At 33.3% G+C, this 13,253-nt stretch overlaps 2 protein-coding genes across 9 annotated transcripts; one reads left to right on the plus strand and one right to left on the minus strand.

Moving 5' to 3' along the window:
• Positions 1–1,109: 1,109 nt before the first annotated feature.
• LOC108454757 (uncharacterized) lies at positions 1,110–3,781 on the minus strand. 2 transcript variants are annotated; one of them, XM_053018697.1, is made up of 10 exons: positions 3,558–3,781; positions 3,337–3,456; positions 3,178–3,245; positions 2,495–2,603; positions 2,356–2,424; positions 2,171–2,228; positions 1,776–2,011; positions 1,639–1,690; positions 1,479–1,542; positions 1,110–1,392 (listed from the first exon to the last, which is right to left on the minus strand). In XM_053018697.1, exons 1-10 carry the CDS (start codon positions 3,558–3,560, stop codon positions 1,125–1,127), a joined length of 1,047 nt encoding a protein of 348 aa, XP_052874657.1. In that variant the 5' UTR covers positions 3,561–3,781; the 3' UTR covers positions 1,110–1,124. The 2 variants fall into 2 exon arrangements, with proteins under 2 accessions (XP_052874657.1, XP_017608813.1); XM_017753324.2 differs by having other exon boundaries at positions 1,247–1,542; positions 3,558–3,774.
• A 3,472-nt stretch (positions 3,782–7,253) lies between these two features.
• LOC108456743 (receptor-like kinase TMK3) lies at positions 7,254–11,687 on the plus strand. Of its 7 annotated transcripts, none has more exons than XM_053018865.1 (3): positions 7,254–8,332; positions 8,420–10,674; positions 10,979–11,687. In XM_053018865.1, exons 1-3 carry the CDS (start codon positions 8,322–8,324, stop codon positions 11,023–11,025), a joined length of 2,313 nt encoding a protein of 770 aa, XP_052874825.1. In that variant the 5' UTR covers positions 7,254–8,321; the 3' UTR covers positions 11,026–11,687. The 7 variants fall into 7 exon arrangements, with proteins under 7 accessions (XP_052874825.1, XP_017610871.1, XP_017610869.1 ...); XM_017755380.2 differs by having other exon boundaries at positions 7,685–8,332; positions 10,989–11,687; XM_053018864.1 differs by having other exon boundaries at positions 7,685–8,064; positions 8,217–10,674; positions 10,989–11,687.
• The last annotated feature ends 1,566 nt before the right edge of the window (positions 11,688–13,253 follow it).

Consider the following 13,253-nt stretch of genomic DNA (forward strand, 5'->3'; position numbering starts at 1 on the left):
TGACGACTTATATAAGGAGTTTATAATTTATTTGTTTATCAGCATTTCTAATCCACAAATTGAGGACACACCCGTATGGCAACATCTTGTAAGGTGACGTCTGGTTGTCTTTCAATGAGTATTTGGTGATGGAACCTAAATCTCTTGGGAAACGTAAATCCATAGTTAGGATTTTTTTCAAAATTATTTGCATTAAATAAAATATTAATTTGATATTTCCCAATTAATACACTAGTTCTAACAAAATTAATATACGGTTAAAATTGTACTTGAAGTAGATATTGATTTAATAAATAGGTGTGGAAATTTGATCCGGAAGAAGAAACCTCGGTAAACTCTTTTCGAACAATGGCTTTAGAGGAGATTGTACTAGTAACAGTCCAATGGAAGAAATCGTGGAAATTAAAGTTGCCACTCAAATTATAGTTTTTCCATTGAAAATTGAAGTAAAGTGTCTTCCCGCAAAAGATGAAGTTATTAGAATATCGGTTAGTGTGAGTGATATCTCTCTCTTATAACAATTTTTTGTCCATTGTGAGTTTGCACGGCCATCTAATTTAGAAGTTCATTTTCTGTGCAACATTTCTTGTTGAACACAACTAAGGTAATGGATTTTTGGTTTGAATATAATCACCTGGAACCTAAGGAAGCAAGAAGCTTTTACTCGATTTTCATTTTCATTCCAAGCAAGAAAAGCAATGGTTTGAGAAGTTCTCAAACCCAATTCGCACGAACAGACGTTACGCTATATTCATGAAGATTTTGATGTACCACCAAATGCGACCTCAAGTGGGAATGAAAAAGGTTGTAACTCACACCTCAATTTAGAAGTAATTGAAAAGTGATCTTGTTAAGGGCAGTAGATAATAATAACTTTGAAACGGCGAGGCTAACAAGAGACTCGAGGGGACTCAATAATTGTTTGTAAGAACCTTAAAATGCAGTCGTAGCTTCAAACTCGGATTACGATTATAAGATTGATGTTGCAGTAGGATATTTTGAGCAGGACTACTTAACAGAACTAAAACATGGGCCAGTATTTAAGCATTTGATGGTATTAGACTCGATAGACACAATCAAAGTATCCTTGATGAAATAAGGCAACAAACAAATGCAACTAGAGGTCAAGTGGTGGACAAAGTGATATTATACCAAAAAATTATTCTATAAGATAATGAAAATAAATGAGAAAAATGATAATTGTCCCCAAAAAGTTCTATGCTTTTTAGCATCAAGAAAGTCATCATTCTATCACCAATTAAATTCCTTACGAATTGATCACTTTCTATCGTACCATACACCAAGGGAAAAGGCATAACTCTTATAAACTCAGATTTATAAATAAACAGATTTGGTTCAAAAGCATTGAAATATCTAAATCTAAATATAACACTGAAAAAAATGAAAAAGAGAGAAAGTTAGCAGACTTGATATGAATTGGATTATCAAATTTGAAATGTCTGTTGTAAACCTCTTACACAAGCAAAACTGCATTTATACAACCATCATTCTCTGGGTTATTTGTTACTTGAGCATATTTTCCTGCATTCGAAAAACCAAATAGGAACAAGCATTAAAATGAAAAAGCAAGATAGGGTATTTATTCATCATGCTTGAATATAGTGAGAGGATCTTTACCCCAAACAACTTTCCCAGCCGGTGTGACCAGACCCAATTCACTTACATTCACCTGAATTCAACATAAAAATATGGACATCAGTAATTTTGAATTCATGCCAAATATATAAAAAAATAACAATGAAAAAAAAAAAAACCTCGATGATTGTTCCTTTGGTCATAACACCAAGAGAGGTATACATTGGACCATTGGGATTTTTCTTCACCCCAATGATGTCAAGATTGAAGGTGCATTTGAGTTCAGGGTGTGTAACATGAGCTTTAGTAAATCGCAATCCCGACGGACGGATAAAACGCTCGTATTTGGGAGGTTTTCTTGTAAAACCAGGTCCTACAAATGTGCACTTTGTGACCATCCTCTTCCATTGTTTAGCTGCAAGAGAAAGAAATTAACACAGAAGAACCAGAATTTCTCATAAAAATCCAACATTATCCTTTCCTCTGGTGCAATCCAACTCCAGATGCAAAAAAGTTCATGTTATGCAAGTAAAGTTAGCATAAAAAGAGGAAGAAGCAATTTATATATACTTACTTTTTCGTTTACCAGATCTGATCACCTTAAACATCTCATCTTCTGCCACAGGCCTTACCTGAAGGTCAAAACTTAAGAAGTCAAACAGCTGTAGTTACAAGAAAAATAAAATACAGAAACAGAAAAAATACCTGAGAAAGCACATATTGAGATGCAACAAACAGAAAGTTTGAGAATCTTTTTACCTTGGGTATAGGGACCTCCCATTTTCCAGCTTTCTCTTTCCTTTTTTGCTTTATCGTGTTGCTGAGAACCTAAAATAGTATAATGTTACATGTATTGATGATTGGATTCATGTGCCATCAAACTCATATGTCACCATACCTTTGCACGTGTGGTGTTTTCACGATCCATAAGATATGCAGGAATAGCGCCATCTTGCACTTCATCATCAACCTTGCGCCTAGTTGACGATTCCTCATGCATGGCCAATCTGTTGATGTGATGCAGAATTAATGGTTATTATGGTTAACAAGGTATAGACCCAAAGCAAAAGCTTTATAGTGTTAACATCTTAAAAAAATAAATTAACTGTCTCAAGCCCAAGTTCCATTTCATGACTCCATAACTGGCCTCAGAAACGATAGGCATTTAATTCCATTCCATCCCTTCTCTATCATTAGACCTTATTATCACAACAAATTCACAGTACACGCGAATAGGTGATTACGGACCAACCGAGTGAGGAAAATTTAAAATTTTGAGCAACATGAATATGGAAAACAGTCATGTTAATTTCCTAGGAAGAAGTGGCATGAATAAGACATTGATTTAATGGAAGACAATATGATCATTATGGGCATTACCACAATGAATTTAGCCCATGAAGTCAATCAATTTACAGAATCTAATTTCATCTGAAAAACTATTAAAAAGACAAGTTATCATCAATTTTTTAAGTGCAAAACAGAACATCATTCCCATAAGATCTTAATTGGATTAAAACATACTAAAAAAGATGGAAAAATCCAAATTAGAAAAAATAATAATTAGGAAATAGAACTAACGTTTTCTTCATGAGGGCCTTCTCTGCATAATTTTTCTTGGCAATCATCTTACCCTTAATACCAAGGGCCTACAGAGAAACAAATGAATTAGCTCATAAACCCCCGAAAAAGAAAAGAGAAAATAATCAAAATAAAAGGGAAAATTAAGAAAATAAAGACCTTCTGAGCCTTAGCGGAACGCTCGTGAACTTGGCGAGCTTCCTTCTTACGCTTCTTCTCGAAGAAGTCATGGCGATAACCCTGCCTCTTTCTGTGTAGCTCTATGTAATCACCTTGCGGCTAAACAGACAAATCAAATAAGAAATTAGCAACATCGACAAAAATTAACCATTGCAGCCACTTCTTTAAAAAGAAAGAGAGTGAACTCGAAACGAACAAACCATCGCGACGAAGACTTGATCTTTATTTCGGAGAAGCAAGTGAAAACCCTAGTCTAGGGCTTTAAAATTTTTTGTAAAATAACAAATGGAGGTTTAAGGTATGGTGAAAATGGTATTGAAATGCGGGTCGGGTATTTGTTTGCAAGACATTTTGGTCGGTTAAAAATTTGTGCTTCATTCAAGAAGCCTGGGTTTAAAGCAGGGACTTGGACTCGAATAAGAAATACCTATTATTTAGATTCCAATTCAAGGCTTGCCAACATCTATATATGGTAAGATAATTCTAAAAGTTAATTCAATTATTAAATGATATATCAGAATTTATACAACATAATATAAAATTAAAATTAAAAATTTTTTGTTGAAGTAAATGTTGTCAAAATATTGATTTTGAAGTTTTTACAAATGATTTATTATTCACTATCTCTTTTTCAATTGTACTTTATTTTTAATTTTTATTTTTATAAGTTAGCCACAACATTTAAAATAATAATAATTTAGTAACATTAAAATTATTTTAATAATGAAAGGATTTAATTAATTTAACTTTGATAGTTTAATAAATTTAGAATGAAAATTATAATTTGAAGATGTTTGATGTAAATAATCATTCTATATAAATTATATAATATAATTACAGTTATATAAATGAATATTTTATGAAATTATATAAAATAACGGATATTTTATTTATTCAGACTAACCTATCCAAATCATATCTACCATACTACTATCATTTTTTTTGGTACAATAGCAAATACACCAACTATATGAAGTCTGATATGTTGTTCTAGCCACCAATTTACTCGTCTTTGCAAGCCATCCCTTGTTGGAGCACCAAGAATTTGCACTTCCCGTTGTAGAATCTGTAAATCCTCCATAAGAGGTTGCAACTGCCAATTTATTACTGTTTTCTTTTCTAGAATATTGCTTAATTTCCAGGAGGGATCCTTGCATAGACAATTCTTTACATCCATATGCTCCATATGCTTGAGAGGTAGTAGAAGGGTCCGAAGAAAGATGAGTGTAGAAAGATGAGTGTAGAATAAATTTTGGTGGATCCCTCTATTGCCTGCCATATGATAATTTGGTTGTCTTTCTTGTATTGAAAAATCGCTGTTGCACCAAATTTGCTAGTACCTTGGTTCCCAGCTATTCCAACAACCATGCCCCAGTTAACTTCATCCCGCTGTTGGTGTGGTTCTCCTTCCATGCTCGGGGCCCTTCGCTCTAAGTGCGTACATTGAGGCGTGCTTGTTTTGGAGAGATACTCCAACCATGTTATACCACTATCATTCAGGTTTATTTTTATATATTTGTTAACTCACGATATATTTCAATTTATAACAAACAAATTCTTTGATTATATTTCAAATAACACAAATAAAACTACGTGGGTGAAAGAAAAATAATCTATACTATATATTAAACACTTAATTATAATAAAATATTTTTACTTTACATAGTAAATTGTATTATTTTGAAAGTAGTCATTTTAGAAGAAAGATAACAAAAGAAAAAAAAAATTTTTACATGCTCATCTTTCTTCTTGGTGGCCGAATTTGGGAAAGGGAAGATTGAAGAGGAAAAACCAAGGTATTCGGCCATGGCTATCCTAGTTTAAGGTATGCATTGTGATTTTCTTTTTAATTGACAATGAGATTAGATTGATAAGTGCATAGCTTATTTAACCCATGGTTTAATTTCATGCATCAATAGACAAATGTTCATTCGGTCAAATGGGGGAATGACTAGAATGGGGTAAAGATTTTTGGATGAGTGGCTTAGAGGCACCTTGTACATTCAGTCAAAGATTGAGTCTATTTAGAATGTTAATTTCTTCCTCTATGATTATTTTTTTTGTTAAATTAGATACTACAAACATTTTAAAATAAAAACAAAACCTATTCAATTAGTAGCCATATAATAAAAAGATGTTACAATTAACGATTTAATCTGAATTTTAAAATTTGAAAAGTTGAGACATTAAATTCTTGAAAAAACACAAGGACTTTAGACATATTTTAACCTATTATTTATTATATATATTTTTGGTGAAAAATTATATGTTATTTTTAAACACATCCTCTGTTATACAGAGGTGGATTTCATGTTATAAAATTTGAACTCAATCCTTCATAGTTTTCAACTCATTCATTATTTATATTAATTATTTATAAATGTATTTGCTACATAATTTTTGGTAAAGTCCTAAAAGCAACACAACTAGCGCGACTCAAACTCAGGCCACACCTTGTGTGATGAACACTTTGACCATTAGGTCAACACACAAGATTCAATTTTTATTTTATTTTTAAAATAGATTAAATTGTTCATATAACTTTTTTTAAATTAAAGGTGTTCACGGAGTCTAAGCCTGATATTAATATATATTTTGCTCAAACCCACCTATATTTACAAAAGACTAACTCAATTTCATTTTAGGTCCGATATATTATTTTTAATTTTTAAAAAAATATTTGTATTATACTATTTTAATATTTAATAATTTTATACATTTTTATTTATTAAAATTTTTATACAATCATCCTAACATTATTTTAATGTATACATTAGAGTCAGATTATATATTTAGTATAGCTTTACTTTTTTAATTTGTTCTAAATTACATAATATATAAAAATAACATAATATAAAGTATTATAAACTTAAAATGGGTTTGACTTGGGCTTGAAAATGTTCCGGGTCTTAAATGTTTAAGTTTGAGCCCAATTTATATTTTAAATGGGCCTAATTTTTTTTTGCCTAAGTTTATTTTTTGAGCCTAATATTTTTACCTAAACCCTCTCAAATTTCGGACATACTTTCGGGCCTAGGTGAGTAGCCTAATTCATGAATAGGTATATCTTTTAACATATGACTTTACAAAAAAAATTTAATGATTTGATAAATTTTCGAACTAAATTAGTATATGATTAATTTTAACATTAATGCAATCAAAATCATTGGTTAGGATAATTAATATTATTTAAATTAGGTTTAGTTGTCCTCTACTAACTTACCAATAGTATAGTATCTTCCTTCTTTAATATAAATACGTTTATGATAGAAAAAATACTGCTGAGCTATTCGTCACTTCATACCAATTAACCACAAGTTTAAGTAATGATCCCAGCTACGATTTCCAATTACTCTAGTGCTTCATTTTGTTTTTTAATTGAGAATGCGAGCGAGACTCATAGTTTACAGAGAAATATTGTGCTTTTTTCACCCACATGGATCATCGCTCCACACCTACGTGGACTGTAGTTTAGGATAAGATCTCTCAACTTTAATACAATATCGATCAGCGTGATTTTGAAGGGATATGCAACATAAAAGTTTATGCTTCGGCCTTTGAATGAGCATATAAAATATAGCCCAACAGTAAAAATGATTAAAAACGAGTGTGAGCCCAAAAGTATATGCTATATATTAATATTATATTAAACAGCTTAAGCTGAGTGCAATGATTATGTGTAATACGTCGAAGAGCAAATGAGCAATAGAGAGGTTTTGATATCACTTTTTGGTTAATCATGGCATAAGTTTGTTTCTTGTTTCTTTTTTAAAGTATTGTTTCTCAATCAAATCAAATCTTCTTAGATTCTTGTTTAAAGTAATGAATAGTGTATCTTGTGATTTTAACAAAATAAAAATAAAAAAATCTTTTTATATTTTGACGGCCTGAGTGATTACATCTAGTGAAATGATTCTGACTATTCTTTTATCTTCACCAAAAATCATAAAAGACTTGGGAAATTTGAATACTCAAATCTGTTCCTATATCAAACTCTCCATGGAAGAAATGAAGTAAATATTGGAAGAAAAAAATAGAAAAATCTAAAAAGAAAATGCAGGACCACAATTACACCATTATTCTTCCGACCCCAAATTAATTGGGCAAAATAATACTAATAAAACTTGTTTGGTCTGCATTATTTTATTATTTATTATCTGCAGAAGAATATTAATAATAACTTGTACCATGAAACAAGCCACCAAGGCATGGAAATCAAAGCACCTCTGAAATGGATCAGTGTTCTACTCAACAAAAAATGACCCACCAGCTTAATGCTACAATAAAAATATATAACTTTAATTAAACAAGCCATAAAAGTGGAATTGATTAATTAGTTAATAGCAGTGAGTGCTGTTTTAATGAAGAAATGAAAAGGAAAGAAAACTGTTAAAAGTAATGGCACCTGGATGTAGCATCCTACTCAAAAGACAGTACTGCCCTTGTCTTTTTTGCAGTTATTGATAAGGCAAGGGGAGAGTGAAAAGGAAATCTGGTATGGTCTTTGGTGGTGTCTGGCAAATGAAAAACTACCTTTCCAGAATATTGAAGTTGATGATTATATGTATTTATATTTGTAATGCTAATTGAGAAATTCACCTTCAGGCTATAAGGAATCGTCCAAGTTTCATTTTTGTTTTTTCGTTAGGCTTATATTCTTCAATAGTTCAACTTTGATCGAATACTTTGTTTTGTTTTGTTTTTCATGTAAAAAATCTGCCCTTGTTGCTCTATAGCTCCCAAAGTTTGATTATTTTTTTCTCCTTGTTTGTTTTCATGAATTATTGTGTCTCTTCTTCACTGTCTCTTAGTATACCAGAAATCTAAAATCTATTTTTTTTTTAATTATTTGATGGAAGGCTTGAAGTGGGTATTTGAAGAAACCACCATTGTTGCTCAAGTCAAGCTGCTTTTATAGTAGTTGAGGTTATCTGCTCCAGTGCAGCAGCAGCCAAATATCTGCAATGAGAAAGAAGTTAGCCTCAGTGCTTATTTTGTGTCTTGTTTTAGTGGTTTTTAGCACCACTGACTCTGGTGACCTTGATGTTTTAATGCAATTCAGAGATGAACTTGATAATCCGGAGCTCTTGAAATGGCCCGAAAATGGTGGTGATCCTTGTGGTCCTCCAAGCTGGAACCACATCTATTGTGAGAATTCCAGGGTTACTCAGATTCAGGCTCAAGGTATGGGTTTGAAGGGTACTTTGCCTAAAAACTTGAACAAGCTCTCCATGCTCAAGAACATTGGTCTCCAAAGGAACCAGTTGAGTGGAAAGTTGCCATCTTTTTCTGGTTTATCTAATTTGCGGTATGCTTATTTGGATTACAACAATTTTGATTCTATTCCATCTGATTTCCTTGATGGTTTAGATAATCTGGAAGTCTTGGCATTGGATGACAACAATTTTAATGCTAGTACCGGCTGGTCATTCCCTAAGGCTTTGGAAAATTCTGCTCAATTGACCAATCTTTCTTGTATGAACTGTAATTTGATCGGGCCATTGCCAGATTTCCTTGGTTCCATGCCTTCCTTGACAAACTTGATGCTTTCTGGTAATAGGTTGTCTGGTGAAATTCAGGGAACTTTCAATGGCAGTGCTGTACAGATGCTTTGGCTGAATAATCAACTGCATGGAGGGATGACTGGTCCAATCGATGTTGTGGCAACAATGAAGTCCCTCACAGTTTTATGGCTGCACGGGAACCACTTCACTGGAACAATCCCAGAGAGTATTGGTAAGTTAACTGTCTTGAAGGATCTCAATCTTAATAGTAACAAACTTGTTGGCCTAATTCCTATTAGTTTAGCAAATATGAGACTGCAAAACTTAGATTTAAACAATAATCACTTGATGGGTCCAATTCCAATGTTCAAGGCATCAAAGGTAACTTTTGCTTCAAACAAGTTCTGTCAGGCCACTCAGGGGCTTCTTTGCTCCCCAGCAGTTATGGCACTTATAGAGTTTCTTGGAGGGGTGAATTACCCTTCCAAGCTTGTATCTTCCTGGTCTGGTAATGAGCCCTGCAACTGGTTGGGAATTAGATGCAATAGTGGGAAGGTTTCAGTCATAAATTTGCCCCATTATAATCTCTCTGGTAGTTTGAGTCCTTCAGTTGCAAAGCTGGACACCCTTTCTCAAATCAGGCTTCAATCTAACAACCTAAGTGGTCCCATTCCAAATAACTGGACTAGCTTGAAATCCCTAGAAACTCTGGATCTCAGTGGCAATAACATATCTGGTCCTTTACCAAAATTTAGTAGAACTGTGAAGCTTGTCGTAACTGGTAATCCTTTATTGAACGGTGATAAGACAGACCATACCAAAGGGGCTAATATTCCACCTGAGAGTTCAGATTCTCCACCCAATATCCCTACTACCTCATCGCAAGATACAGTTCCGGGTTCCTCTGCCACTAACTTTTCTCTGAAATCAACAAAAACAAAAGGTTTCAAAAGAAACACATTTGTTTTGATCATGGCTCCTGTTGCAAGTTTTGCACTTGTTGCATTTCTTGTCATTCCTCTATCCATCTACTTTTATAAGAAGAGAAAAGACAGTAATTTGGCTTCAACTTCCCTGGTAATCCCTCCCAGGGATCCATCTGATCCGGATAACATGGTTAAGGTTGTTGTTGCGGCCAATAACACCAATGCAAACCCTTCTACACTAACAGGGAGTGGCTCTGCAAGCAGAAATAGTAGTAGCATTGGGGAGTCTCATGTTATTGAAGCTGGAAATTTGGTCATAGCAGTTCAAGTTCTTCGGAGTGTAACAAAAAATTTTGCAGCACAGAAAGAGCTCGGCCGTGGTGGCTTTGGTGTAGTTTATAAAGGGGAACTAGATGATGGAACGCAAATTGCAGTTAAAAGAATGGAGGCTGGCGTGATTACAAACAAGGCTTTGGATGAATTCCAGGCTGAAATTGCAGTCCTTTCAAAGGTTCGGCACCGTCATTTGGTATCTCTTTTGGGTTATTCCATTGAAGGCAATGAGAGAATTCTTGTTTATGAATATATGTCTCAAGGTGCTCTTAGCAAGCATCTTTTCCATTGGAAGAGCCTGAAATTAGAGGCTCTATCTTGGAAGAGACGGCTAAATATCGCCTTGGATGTAGCCAGAGGAATGGAGTATCTTCACACCCTGGGTCATCAAAGCTTCATACATAGAGATCTCAAGTCTTCAAATATTTTACTTGGTGATGATTTCAGAGCAAAAGTTTCAGATTTTGGTTTAGTCAAACTTGCTCCTAACGGGGAGAAATCTGTTGTGACCAGGCTTGCTGGGACTTTTGGTTACTTAGCACCAGAATATGCAGGTAAGCAACCTGTCTAAGGTTGTCTAATCATTTGAAATGAGATCAGGCTTAAATAAACATAAGTTTTCTCATGAAATAGTTTACTTTGCTTAAAACTTTTAACCATTCTTTCTTTCAATATGAATGTAGTTTGAAGTCCTCCTTGTAGTTACAAGGACTTTTTGAAAGTAATATATGCCGCTAGTAAGCTGATCTAGAGGATTTTAAGCTGATTTGTTCTAGTCTTTGCACAAATGGAAGCATATCCCGTAGTTGTTATTGATGTCATTTTGTTTTTGTACTGACTCTAACTTCAAAGTTTCAGTATACTTCAGTTACAGGAAAAATCACCACCAAAGCCGATGTTTTTAGTTTTGGTGTCGTGCTGATGGAACTTCTGACTGGATTGACTGCACTTGATGAGGATAGGCCTGAAGAGACCCAGTACTTAGCTGCATGGTTCTGGCATATCAAACCAGACAAGGAGAAATTAAGGGCTGCTATCGACCCATCTCTCGATGTAAAGGATGAAACATTTGAGAGTATCTCCATCATTGCTGAACTTGCTGGACATTGCACTGCAAGGGAACCCAGCCAACGGCCAGACATGGGGCATGCTGTGAATGTATTGGCTCCACTTGTTGAAAAATGGAAACCACTGGATGATGATAATGATGATTATTGTGCCATTGATTACAGCCTTCCTCTTAATCAGATGGTGAAAGACTGGCAGGAAGCTGAAGGAAAAGATTTTAGTTATTTGGACCTAGAAGACAGCAAAGGTAGTATCCCGGCTCGGCCTACTGGTTTTGCAGAGTCATTCACTTCTGCCGATGGTCGATAAAAAAGAGGTACTTTGTTGCATTTCTTTGAATTCCTTGTTGTTATAAATAGTAGTTTGTGTTCTATCTATTTGAGAATTCAATGTTGATATATATTTCCGCATTAAATATAGTCGTTTGTAATATTTTGCTGCTTATGATGGTGTAAGTTGCTTTGATTAATTTTATGGGCAGAGACGTCTTGTTAGCCAACAGACATTACAATTGGTATTAGAACCAGATATCTAAACTAACTTGTCGCCCCACCGAAACAAACAACAATATCCATGTCTCTCTGTCTCAACTCCTCCTTGTTCTTCCCAACTAAAACTCTACATCGTAAGAGGTTTGCCACAAGGATGGATGCAACAGATTTCTGGATTGACATTAACTCTTTTCGAATTATGAATTGGATTCTTTGTTATTTGTTTATATTTTTTTCTGATGAATTAAAATCAACAAGTTATTCGGGAGACAATACTAGATTGGACAAATGGACCGAAAACCATAAAGGCAAAAAACATGTTGCAAGTATGTCGGAAAGCAATGATATATAGGGAGAGAGGCAACCGAGTAAGTACATAATTGCAGGGGTATTCGTCCAACGGGAAGTAAGAAAGGTGCTGCTTGAGGTTGTAAATTATGGCGGAAGTAGGATGCTTCATGAGTCCATCATCATATATGTTTCTACAAAGCCAATGGATAATTCCAATCCAATCATAGTATTATTTTAATTAAGGCAATAGCTTAACTTGGTTTTCAGTTTAAAATAATAAGTTTTTTTTTTTTTTGGTTCTTTTTGGAAAAGATACTACTAATAAGAATAAATAAATAAATAATTCTAGTTTATTAAAAATAATAAACTAAGAATTATTTGAATGCAATAGATCAGCATTGAATTTATTTTAATTTTTAGAGTGTTTAGTGATTTCTTTAAATGCATTAAAATTTTAAAAATTGGTTAATTAAAGTAATAAAATTCAATTCAAATCTATTTATTTTTGTAAGGGTTAAAAGTAAATAAAAGTAATTAAACTCTTAAAAATTTCACTTTATTAAGCCTTTAATGCCAAAAAAATTGTTAATAGAAATTGTCAATTAACTAGTTCGATGATTAATTATGTTGACATGGTAAATGATGCTGACGTGGCCAGACTAGAACCGTTGTTTTTGTCCATTTTTTTGACAACTTTGCTCATTTTTTGTTATTATTCTTCTGATTATTGAAAAAAAAAATAGTATCACGGTTCCATTTCTTTTTCTTTTTGTCATAATAGAACTGTTATTCCTGATTAATACAATATCTTAAACATGTAAAAATTAATGATTTTCTATAAATGAGATATTGACTTCACAAGAATAAATCTAGTTTGATCCTTTAAAATTTTTGTATTTTTCAAAATTTAAAATTTTAATTTTAATTAAATAATAGTTAATTTCATTAAATTATAATATAATATTATTACATGTAGAGGTGATCATGGGCCGGGCGGGTTGGGTTTGGGCTGGGTCCAAATAAAATTTTAGGCCCGTATACTAGGTCCAGGCCGGCCCGCCCGGCCCAAAATATGGGCCTAAAATTTTACCCAAGCCCGCCCGAAATAAAATTACTAAGCCCAAGCTCTGGCCCGGCCCGCCCATATTAATTTTTTTCTTATTTCATTAAATAAAAAATTTAAAAATATAATAAATCAAATATATTTAAAACATAAAATAAATATTAAAACAAATAAAATAATACTAAAACAATTCTTAAAACAATACACAAATTAACAATAT

The sequence above is a fragment of the Gossypium arboreum genome, chromosome 9 (assembly GCF_025698485.1).
Source record: "Gossypium arboreum isolate Shixiya-1 chromosome 9, ASM2569848v2, whole genome shotgun sequence".
NCBI lineage: Eukaryota > Viridiplantae > Streptophyta > Magnoliopsida > Malvales > Malvaceae > Gossypium > Gossypium arboreum.